The sequence below is a fragment of the Rhododendron vialii genome, chromosome 13a, assembly GCF_030253575.1.
Source record: "Rhododendron vialii isolate Sample 1 chromosome 13a, ASM3025357v1".
Classification (NCBI taxonomy): domain Eukaryota; kingdom Viridiplantae; phylum Streptophyta; class Magnoliopsida; order Ericales; family Ericaceae; genus Rhododendron; species Rhododendron vialii.
This window is the reverse complement of record NC_080569.1, coordinates 4199111-4226432: the sequence shown is the minus strand read 5'-3', so window position 1 is coordinate 4226432 and position 27322 is coordinate 4199111. Positions and strand designations below refer to the sequence as shown.

Sequence of the window (27322 nt, the reverse complement as noted above, 5' to 3'; positions counted from 1 at the left end):
AACTAATACAGAAAAAAAAATAAAAAAATTTAACCTATCGATGGCCGAATCATCATAATGAATTTGCCAAGATTTTACCGCTTCAACATTCTCGTCATAAAATAGTTCCTTTAAGCCATTCCCGATGATATCATCTAATTCTTCCAAAATTCAGATTTCAGAGGGAACTAACGTCATCATCCATCAATTCTTAGGGAACCAGAAACTATCCATGGTTCAAAACTATTTCCTGCCTTAATGCTGGATTTGACACAACACAAAATTGTTTAAATAGTGCTGGCACAACAAATATGCAGACAGATTATAAAGAAACAACAAAACAACTTACGGCAATCCTGAAAAGGAAACAAAAAATAGACACCATACACCCCAGTAAAAAACATCTCTCACAAGTTACAAACTTTCACTTAATCGTCCAAAACACTACAAAATAGATGCCACCGCAAGAAAAATTAATAACAATTTCAGCATTCTACAAAGATAGTAAATATTCTCACTACTTACAAACATCCCCTACGTATCCCCTCATCGACTATATGTCTCCTCATCGAATCCAAAAGCCATTCGCCTCAGCCGATGCCCTCACATGTTGATGTTGTTCGACATCTGGGAAATCGGTAATATCACGCGGATACATCGGGTCTAGTATGCAACCAAATTCAGCCCTCAACCTACTGACAGATATCGTGTCCGCCTCGTTAACCACGGGAAGACATGTCTCACTCAAGACTCTAACACCAGCTCAACAATACAGTCTCTCAAGATTTGTTATCTGATGGACATTGTCATCTACTTGGGTTGCCCAGTGGCCGTAAGCATACAACTGTCTGTGGATTATAATTTGTTGGGGCCGGTCAAATTGTCCCAAGTTTTCGGTTAATGGGAAAGTGTGTATTTCATCTATCAAATTTGCAACTTCCGCTGGAGTTAACGCGGGATCTCGTGTCAAAAAATCAGCGGCGGGTTCCGTCGGATAAACGATACAGCCGCGCCAACCGCACTCCGTCCACAACCTCAGAACACACTCGACGTCAAAATTATTAATGACTGGAATAGCGTGTACCTTCAATAATTCAGCCACAGAAATATACATCCTTCTCTTGGATTCTCTGAGAGCACATATTTGCGTATCGACATCATTCCTCGCAACAGTAAAATCTCTTAGCCTTCGGTGTGCATTCAGTTGTTTATCGTGCTCTCTCACATCATTAGCGGGAGGGGCTTGGGGACCGGGAGCCGCCGCCATCGTGATCCAAATTTCAGATTTGCGGCGACTGTTCCAAATTTCAGGTTGGCGGCGACTGGTGGTTCGGGATCGAAATTTCAGAGGTTGTGGTTGTGAATAGTGAACCCCGTATACTGTAGATTTGTTTGTTTTTTCGAAGGTAGTATATTAGTATATTGGAGGGTTGCTTGGTTAGGGTATGGGCTGGCTTAGCTGGCCGTTCGATTGTGTAGGGTCTAGTGTATGGGCGTTCTTAGTGGGCCGTTTGTGTCGAGTTAAAATGTCTTTAATAAGTAGTTGCTGAACACGGAAAAAAAAAAAAAGGGAAAATGACGGCCAATGACGTATTTAGATAATTAATACCCGTTAAAGGACAAACAAAGAATATTTTTTAATTTTGAAAATGTACTTGACAAGTATTAATTATCTAAACTTGTCCTTAGCCGTCATTTTCCAAAAAAAAAAAACCCATTAGGCTATTCCTTTGTCTGTGTAAATTTTTGCTACTCCACTAGTGTGTGTGTGTATATATATATATAATATCGAAAAAATAAGCTGTGATGTGAATGAATTTGTGTTTGATTGTTATTATTGTCTGTTCAATTTTTGTTTGTGTGCGTATTTTTCTATGAGAACTGTGTATTTTTTTATGAGAATTGTGTATTGTCCATGAGAACTATGTTTTGTCCATGAGAACTATTAATTTTAGTATGTGACGAGTCTATGTAAACTGTGTATTTTTCAGTTCACATAGCCCAATTCTCATAGCCATAGTTGTCATAGCTCCAGTTCTCATAGCCACAGTTTAGGAGTATTTTTGTCCAAAATAATATGTTAACTCGGGATATATGAATTGTCAGGGGTATTTTTGTCCGAAATATTATATGAACTAGCTATGTGAACTATTAGGGGCATTTTTGTCTGACATAATATGTTAACTGACTATGTGAACTGTTAGGAGTATTTTTGTCCAAAATAATATGAATCGGGACTATTTTAAAAAGAATGTATAAAAATAATATGTTCGGGGTTGTTTTCAAACCAAACCTAAAAAATCGGGCCGGCCCATAAACCCCCCCCCCCCCCCGTTTTTTTATCCGTCCCCCTATACTAGTTATAATACCGACATATGCCTGCCGCATGTTTTCATTCTCGTACCATATCCATATGGTAGGGTAGTTGACTGTTGATAATGCAATGGGTTCCTTCAAACATAACTAAATACACAATTTAAAAAATCAATTGAAACTACGTCTAGAACTCGCAATCTTAAATACACAATTTAACAAAAATAAATAAATTAGTACTGTATTTTGTTGTAAGAGCATCTGCAATCCTTCCCCCAAGTTCAAAATTTGGTAAAAGCATAAAAAATGCAAGAATATGTTTTTGGCTTTATTATTACTGTAAAACGGTTGGGCATGAAAATTAAGCGATAAACAAGAAGACAAAACAGTAGGGTGAAAAACAATAAAAATAAACAGAAAGGTAATTTTAAAGTTAAAGAACCATCGTTGTCTCAAATAATCAGTAATTATTCTAACAAAAATGATAGGACCACATCGAAATGTACATCCATTTGTACATTTTGTAACGCCACGATTTTTCGAAAGCAATATAAAATAATTTCTCAAGAAAATAAATATAATTTTTCAAAATAAAGGTTTAGCTATTACAATCACAAGATAAATTTACTGATTCAAAATACATTAACTTTAGAGTTAACTCTAGGCTTGATACGAATCCGAAGCATACTCGATTTTCGTTCCTGATATTCTTTCCGTGTCGAACTGCACCATCATTGAATCCCCTCCATTGAATCCTGCGCCCTCTAGCAAGATTTACCAGGATACAGACGTATCCGTGAGTAATAAATCACCCAGTAGAATAATCCAACCCAACCACCCCTCCTACTATACAACAACTAGCAGGTAACAAGATAATATTAAATCGAAAAAGTCAAACAGATATTTTACACATAAACCGATTTATTACTATCCATTAACCCCACGTGAAATCTGAGATCCCATCCACGAGATCTTTTCCTCCCATAACCACTAACTATGACCGTGTCATGGAAAATCCCCCCTTGCTTGTCCTGCACGCGGGGTTCTAAATGAATTCACCCAAGTTATGTACCTCGTGTGAATTCAATTAAGACCATAGCAGGGGGTACGATTACTGTTTGAAACGTTCCATGATGTACCATACGTTAGGGTCGCCACCATATTTAAGCCGCTAACTATGACCGTGGCATGGGACAATCCCCCTTGCTGGCCTTGCAAGGCACGATTACCCTTTGGAACTTCCCATGGTGTACCATACGTTAAGGTCACCACAGTAACATCACCGAGCCCCGCAGGTCACCCATCAACCACAATCTTGTAATTCCACAACTTTACGATTTTTCCATTGTCTTAGTAGCGTCTAGATGAATTCTATTCGCATACCACCCCATGTCTCTAGGGTCCAATCTAGCATTCAAATTAAGTATCGGTGCAATATACAATTAATCAAAATAAATAACATCACCGGGCCCCGCAGGTCACCCATCAAATCCACAATCTCGCAATTCCACAACTTTACCATTTTTCCATTGACTTAGTATTGTCTAGATAAATTCTATTAGCATACTACCCAATGTTTCTAGAGTCCAATCTAGCATTCAAATTAAGTATCGATGCAATATACAGTTAATCAAAATAAATAATTAAACAACAACAAGCAAGGTAATCATAAACTTTTTATGAATGGGTCATTGCCCTTAGTCTTGTGTGACCAACAAGTTAATAAACATGTAAGAAACTTTCATCGAAAGAAAGTTTTTATAAAAACAAAAGTCTAGGCTTGTATTATTTTTATTTAAGAAAATAGATTGATTAATAACCATAATAAATACAATAATTAATAATAATTGAAGAAACCAGCATTCCTGTAAAAGGCGGTTTCTACAATCTCACGCAATGTGATCGATTGCCAAAAATCTAGTCCGAAGGGAAGATTATTTTAAAGTTAAGATATTAACAAAAGTTGCTGAAAGTAAAATAATTAGATAATAAATAATCATCCAAACTTTCACTTAAATCATCCAAAACACTACAAAATAGATGCGGCCGCCAGAAAAATTAATAACAATTTCAGCATTAATAAAGCACAAAATCCATTATTAAAACAATCGACTACGGGTGGTGTGGCTCCTGCTGTGGTTACTGTTGAGTGCTGCAGTTTTTGCTTAACGTCTTGGTAAGCACCCGCAGAAATGGCTGGTTGTTTGATTGCTGCATCAATTTTCCCTGTTGGGATGGCCTGTGGAGGCATGGTGGTGATTGGAGAAGTTTGGCCGGCGATCGGGGTGCTGCTGTCTAATTGTGGGCGGCAGCAACGGGCAGCTTGGTTGGGTTGAATTTTATCCGGTTAGGCAGCTTGGTTGGGCAGCTTGCGTTGGGCCTAGACCTCTGGGCTAGCTGCTCTTTTTTGTGCTTAATTGTTTGATTCAGACTTTTTAGGTTTTTTGAGGTGTTAAGCTTTATTTGTATTATTTGGACTTTGCCTTTTGAATGTATTTTTCAACTTTTAGTTGGATGTACCTTTTCCCCCTCTCCTTATTAAAATTGTTGCTTTTGCCGTTCAAAAAAAAAAAAAAAAAAAGATATTGGGTATAAAGGCTGCAGAGAATAATCGTAGTTTCTATTTTCTATCTTCGTCTGGGTAAAATTTTCTCCAGGAATTGTAGTTCTCTCTTTTTTTCCCTCATTTCGTTGAAAACTAAGGAAAAGAGTGAAATAAAGGCTTGGGAAAGCACGAACGGGGCCATCAATGTGGTGCCGCAAGTTAGCTCCTGTTCCCTCAATAATCTCCCCTAATGGAGTATCTAGAATTAGCCGAAACAACATTTTGATCCTTGATTCTCACACTCGTAAAACCAGTACCACGAGTGGAGTTTGACTTTTCCTGGTTAACTTAGAAGAAACGCAATCCTTTTAATCTACATATGTTGCAGCCCTTGTCCATTAGGTTTCTTGCATTTTTTTTATCCCTGGACTTGAAAGTTGGTACCTTTTTTCTTATAAATATCAACAGGAAGGGCGGCCAAATGTGAATTGCCTCGTTTGGTGGGTGTCTTTTGTTCTCAACTGAAAGAGAGCTAGCTTCAGATTCCTGTTCCCAGGATATAGAGCTCGGATATCAAATAAGAATGCTTCCATGTCCTATCTCAACAGAGACCATACTTGTGTCGCTCTCAAAAAGAAAATCCTCTTCATAAGATACAGATATGTGGGAGGACCTCTGTTTCATGTAAGATCGTGCATAGATCTTTAGTAAGCTTCTCCACTGAAGATGGCTTTGGACGACCGACACATGTTCTCTTTCTTCCAGGTACCATTGTGTCCCATACAACGGAATGAGCTGGATCTGCAAATCTATAAATGACGTTAATACAAGCATATGATGACAAATTTGTCAAATTCACAAGTGGGACTGACAATACTTGAGGGTGTTCAGAACTTGGGGAACCAAAAAAATTGCCCAGTGAATGAAACTAAAGGAAAAAGCACCCGATTTGTGAAACAACTAAAGATGGGGTTGAGATACATAGAAGATAAAATCTAGGTTTCTATTTGTTGCGTCTCATTGCAAAACAAGTTTAGCATTTATATTGGTAAGACAGATGGAAAATGATGCAACAAGCAGCAGCAAGCCAATAACAAAAAGGGAATCCAAAGACAAATTTGCAGAATTCTATCATACGGATCAATATTCTAGTCCTGCAGCCACATTATCCCCTATACTTCCCTTAAATATTAAAAAACCCGACACGGATCAACCCCCTGGTCCCCCTCTTCTCAAAATATACGATTTGTGTTTTGACGGGCATTTGCAATTTTGAACTGGAATATGACCCTTCCACTGGAAATTTGCACTATAAAATACTACATTGGCAGAGGTAAAAGATAGGTTCGTGCTTTGTACAGAACCAATATAAACCATGCAGATACAGAGACTAACCAACCTGTCAAATCACTTGCATAAGCACTACCAAACAGCACACAGCTATCAGAGTTAGCTATAGCAAAGCCAGAACTTGAACGGTTACTGGTATCTTCATCTAGACCCTTCCGGAAACCGTGAGTATATTCTGGGTCAACCCCTCCAACTACTGCATTGTTACGGACCTTATGGTTTTGTTTCTTTTTAGCACCTTAGCTTCTTTGTTGTTAATAGATATGCCCCTCACTTTTTGAAAACTTGTAATCCTCAAATTCATCAGGTTCTGCCCTAGCATGAAAAGAGGTGTGGTTTACAAATGTTCCTTTTGTTCTCCACCACGGTCCACAAGCATTACACAATATTGGCTTCTCCGGGGGCCCATTGTGCCAAAGAGGTGTGCCTATAGCGCCATACAAGTGTTTAGAAATAAGTAAGTGGACAAGAATGGCAACATAAGAAAGATACAAAAGCATCAAAGAAAAAGAAGGACCAGCTCATCTAAGGTCAAATTCAGTCAAACAACATTGAAACATGACAGAAGCATCTGCTCGTTTGGAAGAAGTGTGAAACTTGCACACACATGCATGCATATATGACCCCGCATGGCAATGTCATTATTATGCAAATATACAGGGTCTCATTTCTATGAAAATACAAAAAAATGAATGTACGTCACAAGTACACAAGCTGAGGAGAACTACATCCTATAAACCCCTACTTGCAAGGATTTTCTAGTTCAGACAAACCTTCTTCAAATTGAAAACTTTTGTAGTTGCTAAATAATATTTAATCACTGAACAAAGTAAGTCAAAATCTATTGAATACATTTTCGAAATAAAACACATTAGAAGATAGAGATAATGGTACAGGAGATCTTTTGATTAAGCTAACAAACAATAACGATGTAGTCAAATCCATCCGATAGAATGAAAGCAACTGTGTGATTCTCAAGCTGAAGATACAATAGAGCAACAATGTTTTACAAAATGGACTGTGGTTTCCTACTTTCTGTGGGCCAGCACTCAGCTGAGAGACTAAGAATTGAATCACTGTCCCTAAAATCATTTGCATTCTTAGTGCTGTGTTTGGTTTGGTATTTGAAAAGTTTTTTGAAAAATAGTAGGGATAATAAGTGGGGAGAGATAGAGAGAGAAACATTGGAAGTATGGGGAATCTAGGGGGAATTTTTTGAAAAATGCTTTTTAAAAGGAAAGAGAACACAACATAAATCTTTGCAATTTTAACTCTTAGCTTTTGGTGAGGGCAAGCTCGAATGTGCCAAAAAATGGCAACTGAAAGAACACTGACTCTCAACCAAACTGCACTGACATTTGCACAAGTTAATAGACAAAAAAAGACAACGTGTCTATTGGCAAGAACTAGAAGTCAAATGAATTGCATAAACAAGGCATTGGTAGTAGGAGTGGATTTATGTCCAAAAGGTTCTCAGGGATTGCAGACAAAGCAGTGAAATTGAAGCTCATATCTGAATTTGAGATCATACAAAGACACAATTCAATTCCTAAGAGAAATCAAACCGAACGGTTCGACTCAAAAGGCAGTTTAACAATCTCAGTGGGAAGGAGATAGAAGAATGTGACCGAAAATGGATAACTTATGTTGGTTGCGATCATGAGTGTAGTTGTTAGACTAACACCGAGCTAGAGATTTATAAATGAATTTGGACTATCGCAACAGATTTGTTTGGCACTAAATTTTTCAAAAGCCATAACACAACACGACAATATGAGCCAGAAACGAACTGAGACATAAATTTGACACCGAAAAATAATCAAAAAAGGGGTATTGCAGATGGGTACATTTCTCCAATTTCATTTTCAACACAAATAAATCCAAGGCAACTAAAACAGCAAAAAATAGAACTAAATATAGACCGCGAAATTGCTCAGTTGTCCTAGGACTCCAAGCCAAATTTCAAGGAAAACATATAAAGAAAGAGAATCAATTGGGAATTCCAAAAAAACCAAAGAGGACACAGAACCTATGAAGAACACAAAAAGGGCAACCCAATTCTAAACAAAAGGCAAATCTCGTACTCAAATTAGCATTTTTGTACTGGGAAAGAGGAATAAGTTGCTCTCTTCAATTGCTATAGGTTTTAGGAAGTATAATTCCTCTGTTAATTAAAATCTACCATCCTACTCACTGTCTATGGATATGCATAATTATGCTTCTGTTTGTCAGACCTTGTTTCTGCTAATTCTCATTTGCTGGTATGAAATGGTGGCGGCAGACAATTCTGATAGTGACAGGGAGAGATGTTTTTATTAGTCTTTCTCCAAAGCAGGGAGGTTAGTAGGAATTATTTTCTCAAGTCTTTTGTATTTTAGTTGAAGGTATGGGGCTCCATGTAGCTTCTTCCTGGTTACGACATGCTCATGTGTCATTGCGTAGTCTTTTGCATTTTTCTTTTACACCTCCACATGTAGGATGCTTTGATGTTCTTGTTGGTAGTGGCTACAGAAAACAAACAACACACAGTCATATGCCCAATTTTTTAATTTGGGGTAGCAATGTTTTGTAACGAAACACGTAACAAACCCGAGGTATTGATCATGTAGGAAAGGAAATCAAATGTGGGATGCATTAGATATGCATTGGACCATTACATGTCAAAGTTGGATGAATAGCTGTTGGGTTAAGAGTGAACCCTCTATACTTGTGACTTGTGATCACAAACATCTTACTAACATCCCTCATAATGTTCACTCAGAAAAAGAAAAGAAAAGAAAAAAAGACAAACCCCAACATAAAAGGAGATTATTAATTATATGATTATTGCTTTATCTATCTGGTTAGGTAGAGTGTAAAAACACGGTGTTACATTTGATTGTGAGTTTTTGTTGTGGATTTGGATTACGCTTTTGGACTTATGCTTGTTTGTGGTGATTGACACCACTTGAGTTGTGGAAGTTTGAAAATTCATCAATTCGAGGAAGTTGTGAATTTGCAAAGAACTGGAGATGCCTATTCAGTACAGATGCACCGGGTGAATATCTTGGACTTCTAATCATGGTTTTTGTTAGCTGTTGATTCACTTGGAGGTCGGAGAAGTACAATGGGGCTGTGGGAGATACACTATCTTCTCAAATCTCGTACTCAAATTGAGGGGCTTGATAGGAAAAATTCGGAAAAGTTGTCCCTTGGATTTCATGTTCTTATATATCCATCTGCTGATGGATAAAGTGATTTGTTAAACTCATTATATAAGTAACCAATTCTGTACATTATGAACTTTACCTCGCCATAAAGCCGACAAATTTCCAAGCGATCTGGGTTACCACAGTCAGCGACTGAAATTTCTTCTGGAGCTACACAGAGAGAACAGGTCGACCCCATATCAGCTGTATCTAAGAATAGGTCGACCCCATTTCTGCTGTATCTAACAGGAATCTCTTTCTCAAATGTTCACAAACAGTGAGCCCATTGTTATTTACAACTTTTTAGATGAAAATTTCAACACCCGAAACCAGGTAAAGCTAGGAGAAACTAGGCAGTAAAACTTCAAAACTCCTTGAAGACTGAAAATGTAGACGATATCAGCCAATACCATCAGAACAATTGTTGGATATCTTGATATATGTTTGCGAACCCATTACCTAACAGTTTAAGTTTTAAGACACTGCTATGCTTCTCCCCTTTGCATGTGAGGGAGTGAGCTAGATGGTTTGATATATGTGGTTGGGTCCATTGCCTAGCACTTAAACCTTTTGGGACAATTGGTAAATTTTAACATGTAGGAAATATGTATCACTAAGGTCTACATTTGGTAGAAGGCTTTTTGAGCTTTACATACCAATAGAGGAGTGAAATCAGTTCAAGCAATACATGCCTTCAATCAATTAGTTGCGACTGGAGAGACTGTCGAAACTCGGACACAAAATTTGGAGGATAAATTAAACAATGTGGGACAAGCTCTTAACAGTCCCTCCAATGCGGTGAGGTAAAAAACGGATCCACTTTATAGGGATCATAGTTAAACATTATGCGCATTCGGCCCAAACCAATGGAACCAATCATTGAAGAGTAAAGATATAGAGATACCATGTTAAATTTTGGAGGCATCCAACCTTAAACCAATTGCCTAGGCCAGGTCTCATATACCAGTTATGGGGGCATTATTTTAACCATATGTAGAAGGAGCACTCAACACATTTAGAGAGCACAAAACAGTTCTAAAAATTGCATTCCTAGAACAAGCACCTAACACATCGTCTTCAAGTTATAAATATACTGCAACATATCTAGAATCCATCATTGGTTTTCAAAGAATGCAACTAATAAAATGAGGATATTTATTGCCTAGGACATGCTGAGAGGGATTATGAAGTATCGCTGCCAGGTAAGTGCCCGATATTAATGCATTTAGTTTTAGGTGGATCGAATGTCATTGTCCAATATGGGCATCCGTCTCACACGTCGCCTCCGTAGAAGTGTCTGTGCTTCTTAATTGAGAATGATATATGTTCTACTACGGTAAAGTGTCAGTTAATGCACTGATGGCATTGTGCCAATGCTGCAGTAGGGTTCAAAAAAATGAAAGCCTAGGAGCCTCAGCCATTATCTCAACAAAAGTTGTGCTCGGGTACAAACCTGCAACCTCAAGGTTAGTTTAACCACTGAACCAGGGACCCTAACAAATAGTATGCCACGTAGCCTCAGGCATTATCTAAACAAAACAGTTGCGGTCAGGTTCGAATCCACAACCTCAAGGTTGGTTTAACCACGGAACCAGTGGACCCTAATAATGATGTACTTAGGTATTTCAATATTTATCTTTCTTGATAACATCGAAATATTTCCTTTCGAGGTATCAGGAAAAACATCGAAGGATGAAGTAACATGATACTCGAGTGGTCTGGTAACTGAGACTTACAAACTATATATCATGTTATACCAGGGTAAAAATTCAGAGAAACAGGGAGTACACTTGCTGACCACGTCTACTTCTTGTAAATGACCAGTACTGAGCCATATAAAAAGAAACATGCAAGAACAGTGACAAACCTTAAAAGCCTTGAAGAATCCATCTTCTTCTGCTTCATCCAAATTAGCCCCCTTGTCTCCAATCTGTTCACGATCAAGTAACCTAACAAATTATACAGTTAAATGTGAGGGATATTCATCTCCATATCTCAAACGATAAACTAATACAGAAAAAAAAATAAAAAAATTTAACCTATCGATGGCCGAATCATCATAATGAATTTGCCAAGATTTTACCGCTTCAACATTCTCGTCATAAAATAGTTCCTTTAAGCCATTCCCGATGATATCATCTAATTCTTCCAAAATTCAGATTTCAGAGGGAACTAACGTCATCATCCATCAATTCTTAGGGAACCAGAAACTATCCATGGTTCAAAACTATTTCCTGCCTTAATGCTGGATTTGACACAACACAAAATTGTTTAAATAGTGCTGGCACAACAAATATGCAGACAGATTATAAAGAAACAACAAAACAACTTACGGCAATCCTGAAAAGGAAACAAAAAATAGACACCATACACCCCAGTAAAAAACATCTCTCACAAGTTACAAACTTTCACTTAATCGTCCAAAACACTACAAAATAGATGCCACCGCAAGAAAAATTAATAACAATTTCAGCATTCTACAAAGATAGTAAATATTCTCACTACTTACAAACATCCCCTACGTATCCCCTCATCGACTATATGTCTCCTCATCGAATCCAAAAGCCATTCGCCTCAGCCGATGCCCTCACATGTTGATGTTGTTCGACATCTGGGAAATCGGTAATATCACGCGGATACATCGGGTCTAGTATGCAACCAAATTCAGCCCTCAACCTACTGACAGATATCGTGTCCGCCTCGTTAACCACGGGAAGACATGTCTCACTCAAGACTCTAACACCAGCTCAACAATACAGTCTCTCAAGATTTGTTATCTGATGGACATTGTCATCTACTTGGGTTGCCCAGTGGCCGTAAGCATACAACTGTCTGTGGATTATAATTTGTTGGGGCCGGTCAAATTGTCCCAAGTTTTCGGTTAATGGGAAAGTGTGTATTTCATCTATCAAATTTGCAACTTCCGCTGGAGTTAACGCGGGATCTCGTGTCAAAAAATCAGCGGCGGGTTCCGTCGGATAAACGATACAGCCGCGCCAACCGCACTCCGTCCACAACCTCAGAACACACTCGACGTCAAAATTATTAATGACTGGAATAGCGTGTACCTTCAATAATTCAGCCACAGAAATATACATCCTTCTCTTGGATTCTCTGAGAGCACATATTTGCGTATCGACATCATTCCTCGCAACAGTAAAATCTCTTAGCCTTCGGTGTGCATTCAGTTGTTTATCGTGCTCTCTCACATCATTAGCGGGAGGGGCTTGGGGACCGGGAGCCGCCGCCATCGTGATCCAAATTTCAGATTTGCGGCGACTGTTCCAAATTTCAGGTCGGCGGCGACCGGTGGTTCGTGATCGAAATTTCAGAGGTTGTGGTTGTGAATAGTGAACCCCGTATACTGTAGATTTGTTTGTTTTTTCGAAGTTAGTATATTTGGGGGGTTGCTTGGTTAGGGTATGGGCTGGCTTAGCTGGCCGTTCGTTTGTGTAGGGTCTAGTGTATGGGCTTTCTTAGTGGGCCGTTTGTGTAGAGTTAAAATGTCTTTAATAAGTAGTTGCTGAACACGGAAAAAAAGAAGGGTACACACAATCATTTTCAAATAAGGAGGTCCACTAGTATATATATACACATAGTCATTTCCAAATAAGGCGGTCCTTATTTTAGTTAAAATAAGGACCTCTCCATTCCTCCCATTTCCCGTTCGAATTTCGATGATCCGTGCCGCTCAATGGTTCAGAACGTGATTATAAGAGTACCCGCGAGGAATCAGCAAAAAAAATGACCGAGAAGGGCTTCATCCAAGCAGTTTTTATTTAAACCGTTCGATCAAAAACAAATAAAAACTGCTCTGATGAAGCTTTACCGGTCATTTTTTTTTGCTGATTTCTAGCGGGTACCCTTAAAATCATATTCTGAACACATTGAGCGGCTTGGATCATCGAAATTCTATCGGGAAAGAGAGGTCCTTATTTTATTAAATTAAGGTGGTTCTTAGGAGAAGGGGACTATATATATATAATATTGAAAAAAATAAGCTGTGATGTGGATGAATTTGTGTTTGATTGTTATTATTGTCTGTTCAATTTTTGTTTGTGTGCATATTTTTCTATGAGAACTGTGTATTTTCTATAAGAGCTATGTTTTGTCCATGAGAACTGTGTATTTTCTATGAGAACTATTAATTTTAGTATGTGACGAGGCTATGTGAACTGTGTATTTTCCAGTTCACATAGTTCAGTTCTCATAGCCATAGTTGTCATAGCTCCAGTTCTCATAGCCACAGTTTAGTAGAGTATTTTTGTCCAAAATAATATGTTAACTTGGGATATGTGAATTTTCAGGGGTATTTTTGTCTCAAATATTATGTTAACTAGCTATGTGAACTATTAGAGTCCTGCTATTGGTACCGACGGTACCGTAGGGAAAATGTACCGACGGCCGCCGGACGGCCGTCTCTGGCCACCGGACGGCCGATCCGAGCCGTCCAAAAATTTTAAAAAATAAAACCGAGTGGGCCCCGTGCGAGAATCAATGGCATCCGAGGTGTGTAGAGTACTTAATCCGAGCACCCCTTTTTCGTAACCAATAGAATTTCTGGAACTATTAGGGGTATTTTTGTCTGAAGGAGTATTTTTATCCGAAATAATATGTTAACTAACTATGTGAATTGTTAGGAGTATTTTTATCCAAAATAATATGAATCAGGACTATTTTAAAAAGAATGTGTAAAGATAATATGTTCAGAATTGTTTTCAAACCAAACCTAAAAAACCAGGCCGGCCTCTAAAACCCCCCTCTTTTTTATCCGTCCCATTATACTAGGTATAATACCGACATATGCCTGCCGCATGTTCTCATTCTCGCACCATATGGTCGGGTAGTTTTACAACGTTGACTGTTGATAATGCAATGGGTTCCTTCAAACATAACTAAATACACAATTTAAAAAATCAATCGAAACTACGTCTAGAGCTCGCACTGTCACCATTTCTTTTAACAAAAATAAATAAATTAGTACTGTATTTCGTTGCAAGAGCATCTGCAATCCTTCCCCCAAATTCAAAATTTGGGTAAAAGCATAAAAAATGCAAGAAATTGTTATTGGCTTTATTATTACTGTAGAAAGAGGGGAGGGGGAAGAAAATTAAGCGATAAACAAGAAGACAAAACAGTAGGGTGAAAAACAATAAAAACAAAGAGTAAAGGTAATTTTAAAGTTAAAGAACCATCATTATCTCTAATAATCAGTAATTATTCTAACAAAAATGCTAGGAACACATTGAAATGTACATCCATTTGTACATTTTCTTTCATAAGTGATTATGAGACCCTAGCTCTCTAAATATTGTTGTGGGTCTAATCTTTATTTGTGGGAGAGATGTAAAAATAGATGTAATATTCGATGTGTCTCTAACATTGCTTTTATTCTAAATACAAGCTTACATGCATACTTAGTTGCGAAGCCACGGTAGCCTCACTTGGGCACGGCCCCCATTGCACTTTTTTATTTTTTATGGTTGTAATTTTTCTTGAATCAAATATAGTTATTGCTTTTTATGTAGTTTAACCAACTCGTACAAATACGTACCTATCTATATATCGGGCACAAATGAATATCCATAAATGTATTAAAAAATGCACATGAATTCGACAGGACGTATGTAGAGTTCATAGACATTGAATATTCCCATGGGATTAGTACTCCAATCCCAACCTCAAATCTATTATCAAACGGGGCCTGAACGAGTTAGACTTGGGTCAAAGGGCACAGATAAGCAGGAGACAATTTGTCACTAGTAGGTAGGCGGATATGGTGGCTTCAATTTACGAAAGCCATGGGTGCATATGGAGACATGGTTTAGGATGTAACTGTGTCAAAGTTTTGTATGTAGAAATCACAAATTCCGAAAGGGGTTGTACACCTCGAAGCAGATGGTTCTGAAGGGGTGCACTTGATCCCAGGACAAACATTCAAGAGAAGATTGAAGAAACATCAATCCTGAAAAATCGAGCAACCAACTTGATCGATCTGTGCAAGTGATTTATAGGGTAGAAGATGGTGTAGAAGTGGATCAACCAGAAACTTGCGCATCTACGGAAGATTTGTGCTATAAACCGCTAGCTTGTGTTGTACTCTAGCAATAACGGTAGGTCAGTCTTGAGACCTTGAAGAAGACTAAAAATCCCTGCACGGCTGCACCTGTTAGAAAGCCGAAGAGAAGGTAAGGGGAAAGGAAAGCTTGATTGTCTACCAGTCATAGTTAGCTTCAGTTCCTCCTGCACTTACTCACATTACCCATCCTCCGCGTAATTAGAGCACATCGTAGACTTTCAAAACAAATGAAACATTGCCCGCAAATCTCTGATCACAATTTAACACAACCGATGCCAACCATTGTATCACAATGTAGCCTTCAGAAACAGTTTCATAATCTAGAGCAATGATAACTTAAGCAACTGTCGGAGCACACTCTTCTCAGTTTACCCTCTACAATAAAATTACTGTACTACATTGGGAAGCAAAATCAAAGAGACAAACGCCAATCAGCAATTGGAAAGAGAAGGTTACAGAACAAGGAACATACAGTCGCCTTATTGACAACGCATATGAGGTTCTGAAGTTCATAGGACACAGTTTAGTCACACGTCCAAGCACAAAACATCAACATGACACCGTAAATAACAACTATCTAATACGAAAGGCAACCCTCTCTGATATCGTAGACCAATATGCAATAAGCGTTCTTGTGCAGATTTGACCCCTCTTTCTCTCACCCTGCATAATAGAGAGGTCACCGCATATTTTCCCGGCGCCTGACATAGCGGGTCCTGTCATTGTATCTTGGTCTGTCTTGAGCTCTTTGAGGCACTGGCTCCACCCTCCTGTCTCTCTGGAGACCTTTGAACAATCTCTCCATTCACAAACAGCTCAGCTGCAAAATATAGAGGATTAAAACTAGAATTCAAATGTCCTCCCTAATGGATACAAATATTTATCACAGCTATGAGGGTGAATATGAGGTGATGAGAGAGAATCGAACCACCAATTATAATAGTCCAAGGAAAAGATAAACAAGAAATTGAACTTCACACAAGCAGAGCTAGCTAGTCAACAAAGTGGATTGTCAAGAATATAAAACTCACCAAAAGCCCTAAGATATTATGACATAAAATTCACAAAAGCACTTCGAACTATCCCGAGCTTTTATTTCTGAGAAAAACTACAGTTCATCAAAAATTAAACTTATTTTGCAAAAGTACTTTTAACATAAACAGAGTTAAAACCAAAGCAGCAATGGATACTTTGTGAGAAGTAAAAGCTACAATGAACTGACAACAAACAATGAAAGAGTTGCAAATTTAGAGTGTTCCACGGACCACCCATGGCACAAGATTTTGTAAACATAGAATGCTAACATTGACGTCGTGATAAAATCCCAAGTAAACCACAATTCTTGTGTAAAACGCTGATCAAAAAGTGTAAACCAGAAGCAAAAAGGGACATTGCAATCTACTTTTTCCAACTCCAATGATAGCAAACAAGAGATATTCATGCGAGACGACTAGCATTCAAAGCTGTTCACTGCTCTTTTAAGGGTCTTTCCTTTATCAAGCTGGACTCAATTAAATTCCAGAGAGATACCTCCATCTTATGGCCCTTGAGCCTACTTAAACAGAAATACTGTTCTGGACCTAATTTTGTCAAGAAATAATGCCTTGCGAACAAAAACCTAACAAGCATCAACACCATACAAGTAGCTTGAACCCGGAGGCAGATGATAATGCAATATTTCATCTCCACTAATTAGCAACTCTATGGAGTTTTGAGTAGGCCAGAACAGTTAAGAGACAGGTTTAATGTAAGTCCATAAGCAATCAAAGCAATTCAACGCCCTTATTAGGCTCTTTGCTCTGCCAAGATGGACTTGGTAAATCCATGCTTGTAAGACCAAGCATGAAAAGCCATTTGACAAGATACTAGTTGTTTACTCACAATGACGACCAATATTCCGTCAAAAAGAGGCAGGAGAAAGGAGCATTTACAAGCTCATAAGCCAACACCTGCGGCACAGGATGAAAGCCTAAATGCTAATGCAAATTTTCATGTATAATCTCCACTGGTCAGCAACTCTATCCAGTTTGACCAGCCCATAACAGTTAAAGATAGACCTTATAAATAAGTCCATTAGCAATCAAAACAATTCGCTGCCCTTTTAAGGCTCTTTGCTTTGCCAAGATGGACTAGGTAAATCCAGCATTGCACCATAATAAACATCATATGCAGTAAAGCAGCCATTTGGGTTGTCTAAAACCTGAAATTTTTAATAACAAAACCATGAGAAGAAGACTCTGAACTAATAGTCATATGGAAATCAAATGGATAAATATCTATTCATCAATACGATCACCTTGTTAAACTAATAAGTTGATAGGGATAGGAGGAAAAATGAGATGATTCATCTGTGGCCAGTGTTCTAAAACAAGGTATTCCTCGCTGAGTACTCACCAAGTACTCGCTCCAAGGTGCCTGGCCAAGGGGATTAATCCCTACTCGATGGGCATTACTCACCGACTAACGCCAAGTACTCACTCCAAGGTGTCTGGCCGAGCGAGTACCGAGTAGCGAGTTTTAGAACACTACCTGTGGCATCTTCAGTTGGACTACTCTTTAGTACAAGATGAAGCCCCATTGTATACTTTCTTCAAATCCTCGCTTTCGGGACAGAGATCAACCTCCACGGTTGCCCCTCTGGCTTGACCGTGAATAGGGTGACTGGTAGAGGGTACACAAGAGAACTTCTCCATGCCAAATTGAGATGTCGGTTGACAGAAATCAACCCTCTTAACCGCCAACTTCTGATCATAACCCCCAGACTCCGGTGCAACCCTAACCATATTTGTCACCGATAACTTGTTCACTTGGCTTTGCATATGTGATATCTTGGAATAACTATTTTGCACATTTTGCTTCTTCATAATCCATTTCTCCGCTCCATTCCACTTGGATGGCATATTTCGTGACAGTGATCTGGTCAAGGGATTTTGCATTGACCTTTCTCCTTACTGAAACTTGAAGCTACATGACCTGGCAATGCTATCGTAATCAAGATTGCCCTCGCCTAGTGACCTCACAGGGTGAACTGCACTTGAATTACTGCTATCGCTCTTTGAAAATTGATGCAGTTTAGTATTTTCTTTTGGCTGGAAAGTACTCAGATCAGCTTGTCCAGCTTCTGGCATCGCATGGCTTGATAATTTAACTGATGAAACTTCTGAACTGGAAACTGCAATAGAATGGATGGGCCAAAAATCAAAACAAATAGAATGAAACTTCTTAGTTGATAGATTTCGAAACTTGTTTGTAGGGAATTTTATCAAGCCGAATCCACTTTTAAGTAAACACCAAATAGATGCTTCCAATGTGAAAACTTTATATCCATTTCAGAACCAATTGGCAATGAGAGAAGAGCTCCCTCATGTTATTAAGTGATCACCCATTCCACACCTAAGCAATGTGGGACTCTATTTTTTTAAAATCTAAATACTCGAAAACCACTTTGTGTAAAAAACAAATACAGATGTAAACAATGAAAGTGCTTGCCTTTAAAAAGATAGTTTCAAGAAAACAAAGAACTGATTCTGAAACAACAAGTGAACAACTGTGGTTTTAATAAAATTGGGGATGATCTAACTGAAACAACCAAACTAAGCCGCGCATTTGGCAACCATATCCATTGACTCAGTTCCCAAATATGCATAGCAGTTTCTCCTGGAGACAACCATCTCGAAATGGCTTTTGCACTCCACTATTTTATAAATGCACTCCATAATTTCTAGGGAAATGATTTTGCCACTCCCTTTTTTTTAACGGCACTCCCTTGCAAGTGTATTTTTGCACCAAAAATACACTTGCAGGGGAGTGACATTAACAAAAAAGGAAGTGGCAAAATCAACAGCCATTTTCTAATGTGAATTGGAAATTGCGTTGTGTATTAACTTAAGCACCAAAAAGACAAATTGTGGACTGCATTTGTAAAATAGAGGAGTTCAAAAATCATGTCCCAACTAAATAATTATTGGAATAAATACATATGCAGTAAAAAGTGGAGTAAAACAGTTTCAGTTTATTTATTGCCACTAAACTATTGGAAACAGTACTTAGCAAATGGATGGGTTGTCAAAATCTAGTTTTAGAACACAGTTCCTTACCTTCCTCATCAAAGTCTCCACTCTTGGTGGCTAACAAACTGTTCTTGGCAATCTCAGAATCCTCAAGCTTGGAAGGAAATGTTCTTGAAGAGTTTGATCCCTCTTTCTTTTTCCGACTTTGATGCCCCATTAGCTGCGTCTTCGATTTATTTGGAGAAATAATACCAGTCTACATTGGAACAAGCATGAGCAAGAAAATAATAAATTAGAGCTTATTGACGACGTTTGCTAGCACAAAACCACAAGGAAAAGGTTGTAAAGAGTTTTCAACTTTGTTAGTTACTCATTTGACTGGTCCAAAGACCTACCAACCTATGAATCCCCACCAATCTATAATTATTGGAATAAATACATATGCAGTAAAAAGTGGAGTAAACCAGTTTCAGTTTATTTATTGCCACTTAACAATTGGAAACAGTACTTAGCAAATGGATGGGTTGTCAAAATCTAGTTTTAGAACACAATTCCTTACCTTCCTCATCAAAGTATCCACTCTTGGTGGCTAACAAACTGTTCTTGGCAAACTCAGAATCCTCAAGCTAGGAAGGAAATGTTCTTGAAGAGTTTGATCCCTCTTTCTTTTTACGACTTTGATGCCCCATTAACTTCGTCCTCAGTTTATTTGGAGAAATAATATGAGTCTACATTGGAACAAGCATGAGCAAGAAAATAATAAATTAGAGCTTATTGACGACATTTGCTAGCACAAAACCACAGGGAAAAAATTGTAAAGAGTTTTCAACTTTGTTTGTTACTCATTTGACCGGTCCGAAGACCCACCAATCTATGAATCCCCAATTTGAAAGACTCTCACCAAAAACCACTAATGAGTTGTCTTAATTTAATTGAACACTTGGAAGTCCAACCCAAGTGGAAAAATGCTTAAAAGTTCTCAACTTTGTTTCAGAACAAAAACCACTGATCCTTTTAAACCCCCTTTTCAAAAAAAAACCCAAAAAACAGAAAGCACTTTAAACCCAAATCAAACAAGTTAAGCACTCCCTGTATAATGTGTGTGTGCAAAAAATAGAGATAAGAACTCACTTTAAATATACAGAAACATGAAAACAACACCACGCTCTGAACAGAAAAATGAGCTCATGGCATTGAAACAAGCTTTTTAATTTGTGTCTTTCAGAGATGGGTGGGGGCAGGGGTGTTGAAAATATTGTTGACCTCAAATTTTCGCTATCGTAATAAAAGCCTTATTAGAATGCATCCAGGTAAAAGAATAAAAACACATTGGCTTTTCCTTCTTTTTTTTTTTTTTTTTCTATAAGTAACATCTTGACTTCCTTTACTTCTAAATTCCAATATTTTCTCATTCCACAATAGCAAAAGTATACCTTTAGAGAAGGAGCAAGTTCGATAAAGTCTCCAACAATGAAACCGTAGACTTTTGCGTTACTTAATGCCATTTCCACTTGTTGAGGATCAATGTCAATAGCAACGACGTGATAGCACCTACTCCCTCCGTCCCGTTTTCTTGTCCCATGATGCCATCTTTTGTTGTCCCAAAAAATTTATCCATTTAGACTTTTCAATGGGTATCATTGGATTAATTTTCTATTTTGCCCTTCCCCTCAAATCACAATCAAATTGTAGAGTTGTATGGCTGAAAAGTTCCAGAACAGTGAGAAAGCTTGTGCTTGTGAATTTTGAGTCAAAAACTTGGAATCTTTTGGCTTTGTATGAGATGACAAATAAGGGGTATTTTAGGAAATTGAAGTACTTTTAATTTGTAATCATGATATTTCTTAAATGGTTGGAATCCCAAAAAAACCCAAACATTACGGGATGGACGGAGTATATTACAACAGAAATACATGAGCCCACTACAAGTACCTGATACAGGTTGTCCATATAAAGGAAAACATTGGTCAAATGCAAGGTTAAACATACTAAGATTGGAAGCAAAATGGAAATTGCTCAGAACTCTATCTATTATTATTGTCTATCAAGTCTAATACTGTAGGAAAGCATGCGAGATATACCTATATAATGTTTGGAGGTTTGTCTATGGGTATCCATTAGGCTAGAGACCACAAGCAATGCATTGTTTGGCTTCCAATTAAAAGTTCGCGTTGATAAGTCATTTTGTAATGATTCGAGAATGAAATAGAGTTATAATCTTATACGATGGACAGACATCGTTAAACTCGTAACATTATCCCATACATCAAAAAGTCCCCCTCGGATGAGAAGCGAATAAGATTTGAAGCAGTTTGCAGATTCAGAATATATTCTCAATTTTGTACTATGGAATTCCACAATGAAAGAAAAAGGGAAGATCGGTAAGTAGCACAGTAAATGGAGAGTTCGGTTAGGCAACTAAAACTCGTTTAAAAGCATGCAAAACCCTATAATTATTGGCATAAAGGAAGACAAGATAGAGGGTGGACTGACAGACCTGCGTGAGCCTAAACAGATTCACATAATACAAATTCTGCGTATGGCACTTACACAACTCCAACCAAATTACGAAAATTATCAATCCATGAAACATGAAATATCAGTTTCTTGAAAGAAAGCAGGATCTTTCGACATTGCCAAGGAAAAAATACATCAAAATTACGAAGCAGCCTCGTAGCAAAATCAACAAAGAACAAATTTAGGTCTGAAATGGAAAAATAACATCGAAAAATCAGATCCCCATTTTCAGTACACGATACAAACAACGCACCGTATTACAAAAATTCCAAAAAATACCTCAAAAATAATCATCACAAATAGATTGGAAAGAACTAATCGAACCTGAATAAGGTAGGAATTGGACGAAAGCTCGGACATTCAGTAGGGAACAAAGGTAAAGGTTAATCGATCAGCTATTGGAAGAAATAGAGAACAAGAAACACACCTGATATTGGCGATTGAAACCCTAGAAATTACTCACCTCAGTTCGCATAGCCTTACGAACACATAAATGGAGCAATAATCGAGCATCTTCTCTCAAGGACAGCAACAACTGCTACAACAATTGAACTGTACTTCTGCCTTGACAACAAAGCAACGGAAAACCGACCTCAGTTGCACATGATTACGGAAAAATTGCTTCCAAAGGCTTAAGAATATGATTATGGTCAACTACATACACAAGCATCAAAAGGGCATTTCCGTCGTGATACAATACTCTCAAAGTCAACAATTTTTTTTAAAAAAAACCTGAAGAATACATAGGTGAGATATCCCCGAATCTCCATGATCATCCCCAGGAACAAACATTTCACTAAAGTATTATGGTACTTTGGTACTTGAAATATTTCATCCTGGTAGTGCCAGTTAGCCATTAGTACTGCCCGTTCTCATGCTAATGTGAATGAACCAAAAGGAAGAAGAAGAAGAAAAAAACTGTGAACAAGAAGGTTTAAGGGTGTGTTTAGATACCAGTAATATAGATACCTTTTTCCCTATCATTCGACCACCGGAAATTTGGGCAAGGAATGTGTTATAGAAATGGGCCAAATGGCAAAGGAATGTTTGAGGAGAGAGAGAGAGAGAGAGAGAGAGAGAGAGAGAGAGAGAGGGAGCAGCCTTACCAATCTTTGCAAATCGGTGTATTTCAGCAGTAGAGTGCATCTTAGTGTATGTCTACAAGCCTTAAATCTGGTTGGCAGATAAGCAGTTATGACTGCCCACACCTGGAAAAACCCCTAAAGAATAAGAAACCAGATTCAGGATACAATAAGAATGCTCTGGTTTGTGTGTGTGTGGTGGTGGTGGTTGGGTGGGGGGGGGGGGGGGGGTGGTGTGTGGTTTGTTGTTAACAATCCAAAACAACTTTACAATATATACAGCTATATCTATAGACATTCATCCATAATTTTTGCTTAGGGCGTCGAACTTTTGCTTCAACCATAACAATTGTCACTTGGTTAGACATTATTTAAAGAGTGTTTTCCTGTAACGGATGTTTTTCTGCAATCTAAGGGTGTGCTTAGAATTAGGAAAAAGAAGAGAAAAGAATGAAAAATGTTAGTTTCTGTGGTTTGCTTCAGCTTTGATAGAGTCTCTTATTCTCCCTAGACACAGTAACTTCAATTCTTTACTTTGCTCTGCAAATATAGTTCATTAAGTGTCTATAAACTAATCAATAAAAGAAAAAGTATCCATAAAAGCTATAAGCATTACAATCAGGCCAAATGCACATGTATCAACTATCATATGAATGCATTCTTGCTCCAATATATTCAATTACCTTTCCAAACAGTATCTCGTCAATGTGATTGGCACCATGTATATCTGGTGTACAATATACCAAAGAAAGAGATTACTTTGCTGCGTAAGTAATGCAACTCCGTCTTTATCAGAGACTGGAACTCATACCCACGCGCCAATAACACAATTTTGAGGCCTGAGAAGAGAAACAGGTTGCACATTTGTTAAAATCAATGAAATGGAAAAGTGTCTTGACAACACATTCGTGAAACTCACCCTTAAACTGCCTAACCCCAAGCTATAAGTCAAGGGCTTTATTTCCATTCCCCCAAATCACTCGTATTTGGTCATTGTCCTAGTACATTATTAATCAGAAAATGTCTGAAATTGCAGGGCAAGACGCGAAGGTGGCATTGATGAGTGATTCAGAGTTGGAGACTCATGTCGAGGCCATCCATTTGTTTTTGTGAGAAGTATTTATTTTGTAAGAGAGGCCATCCAAACAATAGCGGTAGGTATACCATTTGCAAGTCTAGGAGATGGTAACAAATGCCAGAATGGGAAAATTAAAACAATGGCATTTTAGGAATACCATTTGCAAGTCTAGGAGGTGAAAAGTATGTAATCTACTCACATATCACCCTCTCTCATCCACAAGTTCAGAATGTTATGTTCATTGGTGTTCTAAGATTTTTCCATTCTCCTTTACTTGACGTCTTGCTAATAAGGAGTGATGTTAGAAACTAACCGATTCAATTTAGAAAATGGAAAATGAAATAAACGACCTAACTCCGCAAATTATTTTATCTACCCAATATTCTGTAACTGTGCTTATTTTGTAAGTGGAAGAAAGACACATCATAAACAACTTAACAACAAAGTATTTTAAGAGCCCCATCACAGTTTGGGAAAAAGGAAGCTTTCAGGTTTCTCACCAAATATAACCAAACAGAAACTTCAGCCAACTAATCCGACCATAATTGACCAAAAAAATGAGGAGAGTGAAAGTTCACATGAACTTTTAGGATTCTACAAGACTATGCTAAAGCCAAAGCCCTATTTCAGTGCATACGTGAGACGCTATCCATTACAAAACAGAATTGAGGCAAGCCCAAATAATAGAATCAACAAAATTCCTGTTAAAAAGACGATACTAAGCCATAAAGTTAACATAACATTGAAGAATTTCTAGCTAGGGTTAAGACTTTCATTCAAACTCTCTCTACCTTCGGAGACAGAAATGAGCCATAAATATTCCCTTAGTCAAAACCTAATACAAACATGGTGAAATTCAATAACCCTAAATTTCAACAGAAAACAAAAGTAATTAGCTGTAAACATTCCTCAGTCAAACCCTAGTATAAACTTGGCAAAATGCAATAACCCTAAATTCCAACAGAAAACAAAAAATATAACATTCTTCGTTGCACCCCCAAAAAAATTAGGGTTCGGATGTAGCAATCGATCATCTGCATCTCTCTACTTATATTACCTTCCGAGGACCTTGGCTAGGGTTTGGACGTAACAATCGATAATCTGCTGCCTGGTCGCCCCTTCGCCCCTGGGCTATGAGCCAGTGCTCGTAATCGCACCCCGGAAACAGCGGGGCCATCTCGGTCGGCGGGCGGTTGCTGAAATTCGATCCGGAGGTTGAGCGGCGACAGGTTAACATTCTTTCTTAGGCCGGCCCGCCCTATAGGTTCACCCTGCACCGAATCGCGGTCAGGCGAGCCGCCAATCTGGGCGACACAACCCGGATGGAGTGTGAGACCAGGGAGGTGGACCGGGTCGGGTCGGCGAAGACGGGGAGAGGTGGGGCCCGGGATAGGGATGACGACACGGAGGAGAGAAAGCGGAGGTAGGAGAGAGATGATGAACGTATGGTTAGGATCAATCGGGCTATGGTTATGGGACTTGCGGCTGCTGCCGCGCGAGACGAGGGTTTTGGGGTGGGATTTAGGTAGGCAGCAAGGCCCGTTCCGCTAAGGGATTTTTTGATTTTTGTTCTTCGGTCCTTCTAAAATACGCCTACTGGGCTGACGCTTTAAATTAAAAAAAAACCACGTGTTGCTCTTTCCTTGTTTTCTAAGTCAACTTTTGTATTCCTTTGTACTGTTGTCTGTCATCCTTCTCCGAAATGACAATCTTAACCTTCCTTTTCTTTTCTTTTTCTTAAAAAGGCAAAAATAACCTTATCTCTCTTTCTCTCTCCACAATAATGGCAGTGAAATCCCTCCCAATTCTGGGAAAACCCTTTTCTCCTCACCCGCTTTTGATGAAAAATTGACCTCTTAGCTCTCTTTTTCCAGATTCTTTCAAATTTCAAAAATTAAAATTAATTTCTAATTTTTCCCCCCAAATCCTTTCAGAACTGTGAGATAGTCGAATTATAGAGCCAAATTGCCCACAATCAGTTCATAATTGTGACTAGCAAATCAAAAAACAATTAGAAAAAAATTATATTGCCTCGGAACTCCATTTTAACTGCTTTTTTTTTTTTTTGAGCCGGGGGGACTCCTTTTTAACTGCTTTTTTTTTTTTTTTTTTTTTGCGTGGAGAGAGTGGGGGTGAGATTGTGGGAAAATGGGTTTCTTCGCTGCTGTTTTTTTACTCGGAAAAGTTGGGGTAATTAAATTAAATACTAGTATGTAATTCCGAAAGCAACTAGGAGCAAAAAAAAGCCGATCAAGAGAAAACTAGGAGCAAAAATAGATAAACCCACCTAGTGAACAAGAAGAGTATTTGAAGAAAGCTCAAAGACTTGTTCTTTGGAGGAGACAGAGGGTCAGTAAATATTGGGCAAATTGTTACAGTTCGGTTTCCATCCAAGGATGACACACACGCTCTTCTCTCTCTTCAACACTGCTTTGTCTTCAACCACTGCCATTGACTCATAATCGAAGTTCAGAAACTGAAGAATACAAAATTTCAGAGAGGGGGAAGCCGAAGGGAGGGAGGGAGGGAGGGAGGGAGGGAGGGGAGTTTCCGGGTTTCTGTGAGTGAATTGTCTCAGAATCAGTACACAATAATATTTGCTATCACGGAGTTGCCGATTTTTTCAGCCGGCGATGGATTTGCAAGTCGGTTGCAATTTCGATCTAAAAAGGTTTTTGGTTTTGGAAACTGGTCTGCGTGAGAGAAGTGGGATGAGGGTTAATATTGTCATTTGGCCCAAAAATTTCAATCAATTTCAATGGGTAACGTCATGCATCGGAACTCACAAAAAACTGCTCTCAAATGAGCGCGTGGAGTCGCGCGTGCATCCACTATTGTCAGCCCTAAAGGCTGACGGTAGATTTTCCCTTTGTTCTTACTAAATTTTTATTTATTTATTAATTTTTAATAATTTTTAATAAATTATTGATTTGACTTAATGAAAGAATCCAAAAATAAAAAATTATAACTTTTACCCTAAGTTATCAATCATGTTCCCACAAACATACTATTTTCTTTATCGAGACAGTACGTACAAGAACTAGTGTATATGTTGGTACAGTTCTGCATTGACCGTAACCTATATTTTATATAATTTTAATATATGTAAAAAAAAAATCAAAGTAGATGTATAAAATAAATTCTAACATTTTGATATACCTTAAAATAGATTTAATAATAA

At 38.2% G+C, this 27322-nt stretch overlaps 2 protein-coding genes across 12 annotated transcripts; both read right to left on the bottom strand.

Annotated features, from left to right (window-relative positions):
* Nucleotides 1-4984: 4984 nt before the first annotated feature.
* LOC131315012 (uncharacterized) lies at nucleotides 4985-12353 on the bottom strand. Of its 5 annotated transcripts, none has more exons than XR_009196575.1 (4): nucleotides 11415-12353; nucleotides 11243-11305; nucleotides 9476-9546; nucleotides 4985-5638 (listed from the first exon to the last, which is right to left on the bottom strand). XR_009196575.1 is itself a non-coding variant. In XM_058344053.1 (4 exons), exons 1-4 carry the CDS (start codon nucleotides 11476-11478, stop codon nucleotides 5542-5544), a joined length of 270 nt encoding a protein of 89 aa, XP_058200036.1. In that variant the 5' UTR covers nucleotides 11479-12353; the 3' UTR covers nucleotides 4985-5541. The 5 variants fall into 5 exon arrangements, 2 of the variants coding, with proteins under 2 accessions (XP_058200036.1, XP_058200035.1); XM_058344053.1 differs by having other exon boundaries at nucleotides 11243-11324; nucleotides 11459-12353; XR_009196574.1 differs by lacking the exon at nucleotides 9476-9546 and having other exon boundaries at nucleotides 11415-12348.
* Nucleotides 12354-15757: 3404 nt separating this feature from the next.
* LOC131315011 (uncharacterized) lies at nucleotides 15758-25724 on the bottom strand. 7 transcript variants are annotated; one of them, XR_009196572.1, is made up of 8 exons: nucleotides 25199-25724; nucleotides 23747-23902; nucleotides 23088-23201; nucleotides 20898-22541; nucleotides 20024-20192; nucleotides 19552-19720; nucleotides 17849-18626; nucleotides 15758-16274 (listed from the first exon to the last, which is right to left on the bottom strand). XR_009196572.1 is itself a non-coding variant. In XM_058344051.1 (4 exons), the coding sequence occupies exons 2-4, from the start codon at nucleotides 20030-20032 to the stop codon at nucleotides 18403-18405; spliced, it is 402 nt and encodes a 133-aa protein (XP_058200034.1). In that variant the 5' UTR covers nucleotides 20033-20192; nucleotides 20898-22999; the 3' UTR covers nucleotides 15912-18402. The 7 variants fall into 7 exon arrangements, 2 of the variants coding, with proteins under 2 accessions (XP_058200034.1, XP_058200033.1); XR_009196569.1 differs by having other exon boundaries at nucleotides 20898-22545; nucleotides 23088-23189; XR_009196570.1 differs by having other exon boundaries at nucleotides 23088-23189.
* Nucleotides 25725-27322: the final 1598 nt, after the last annotated feature.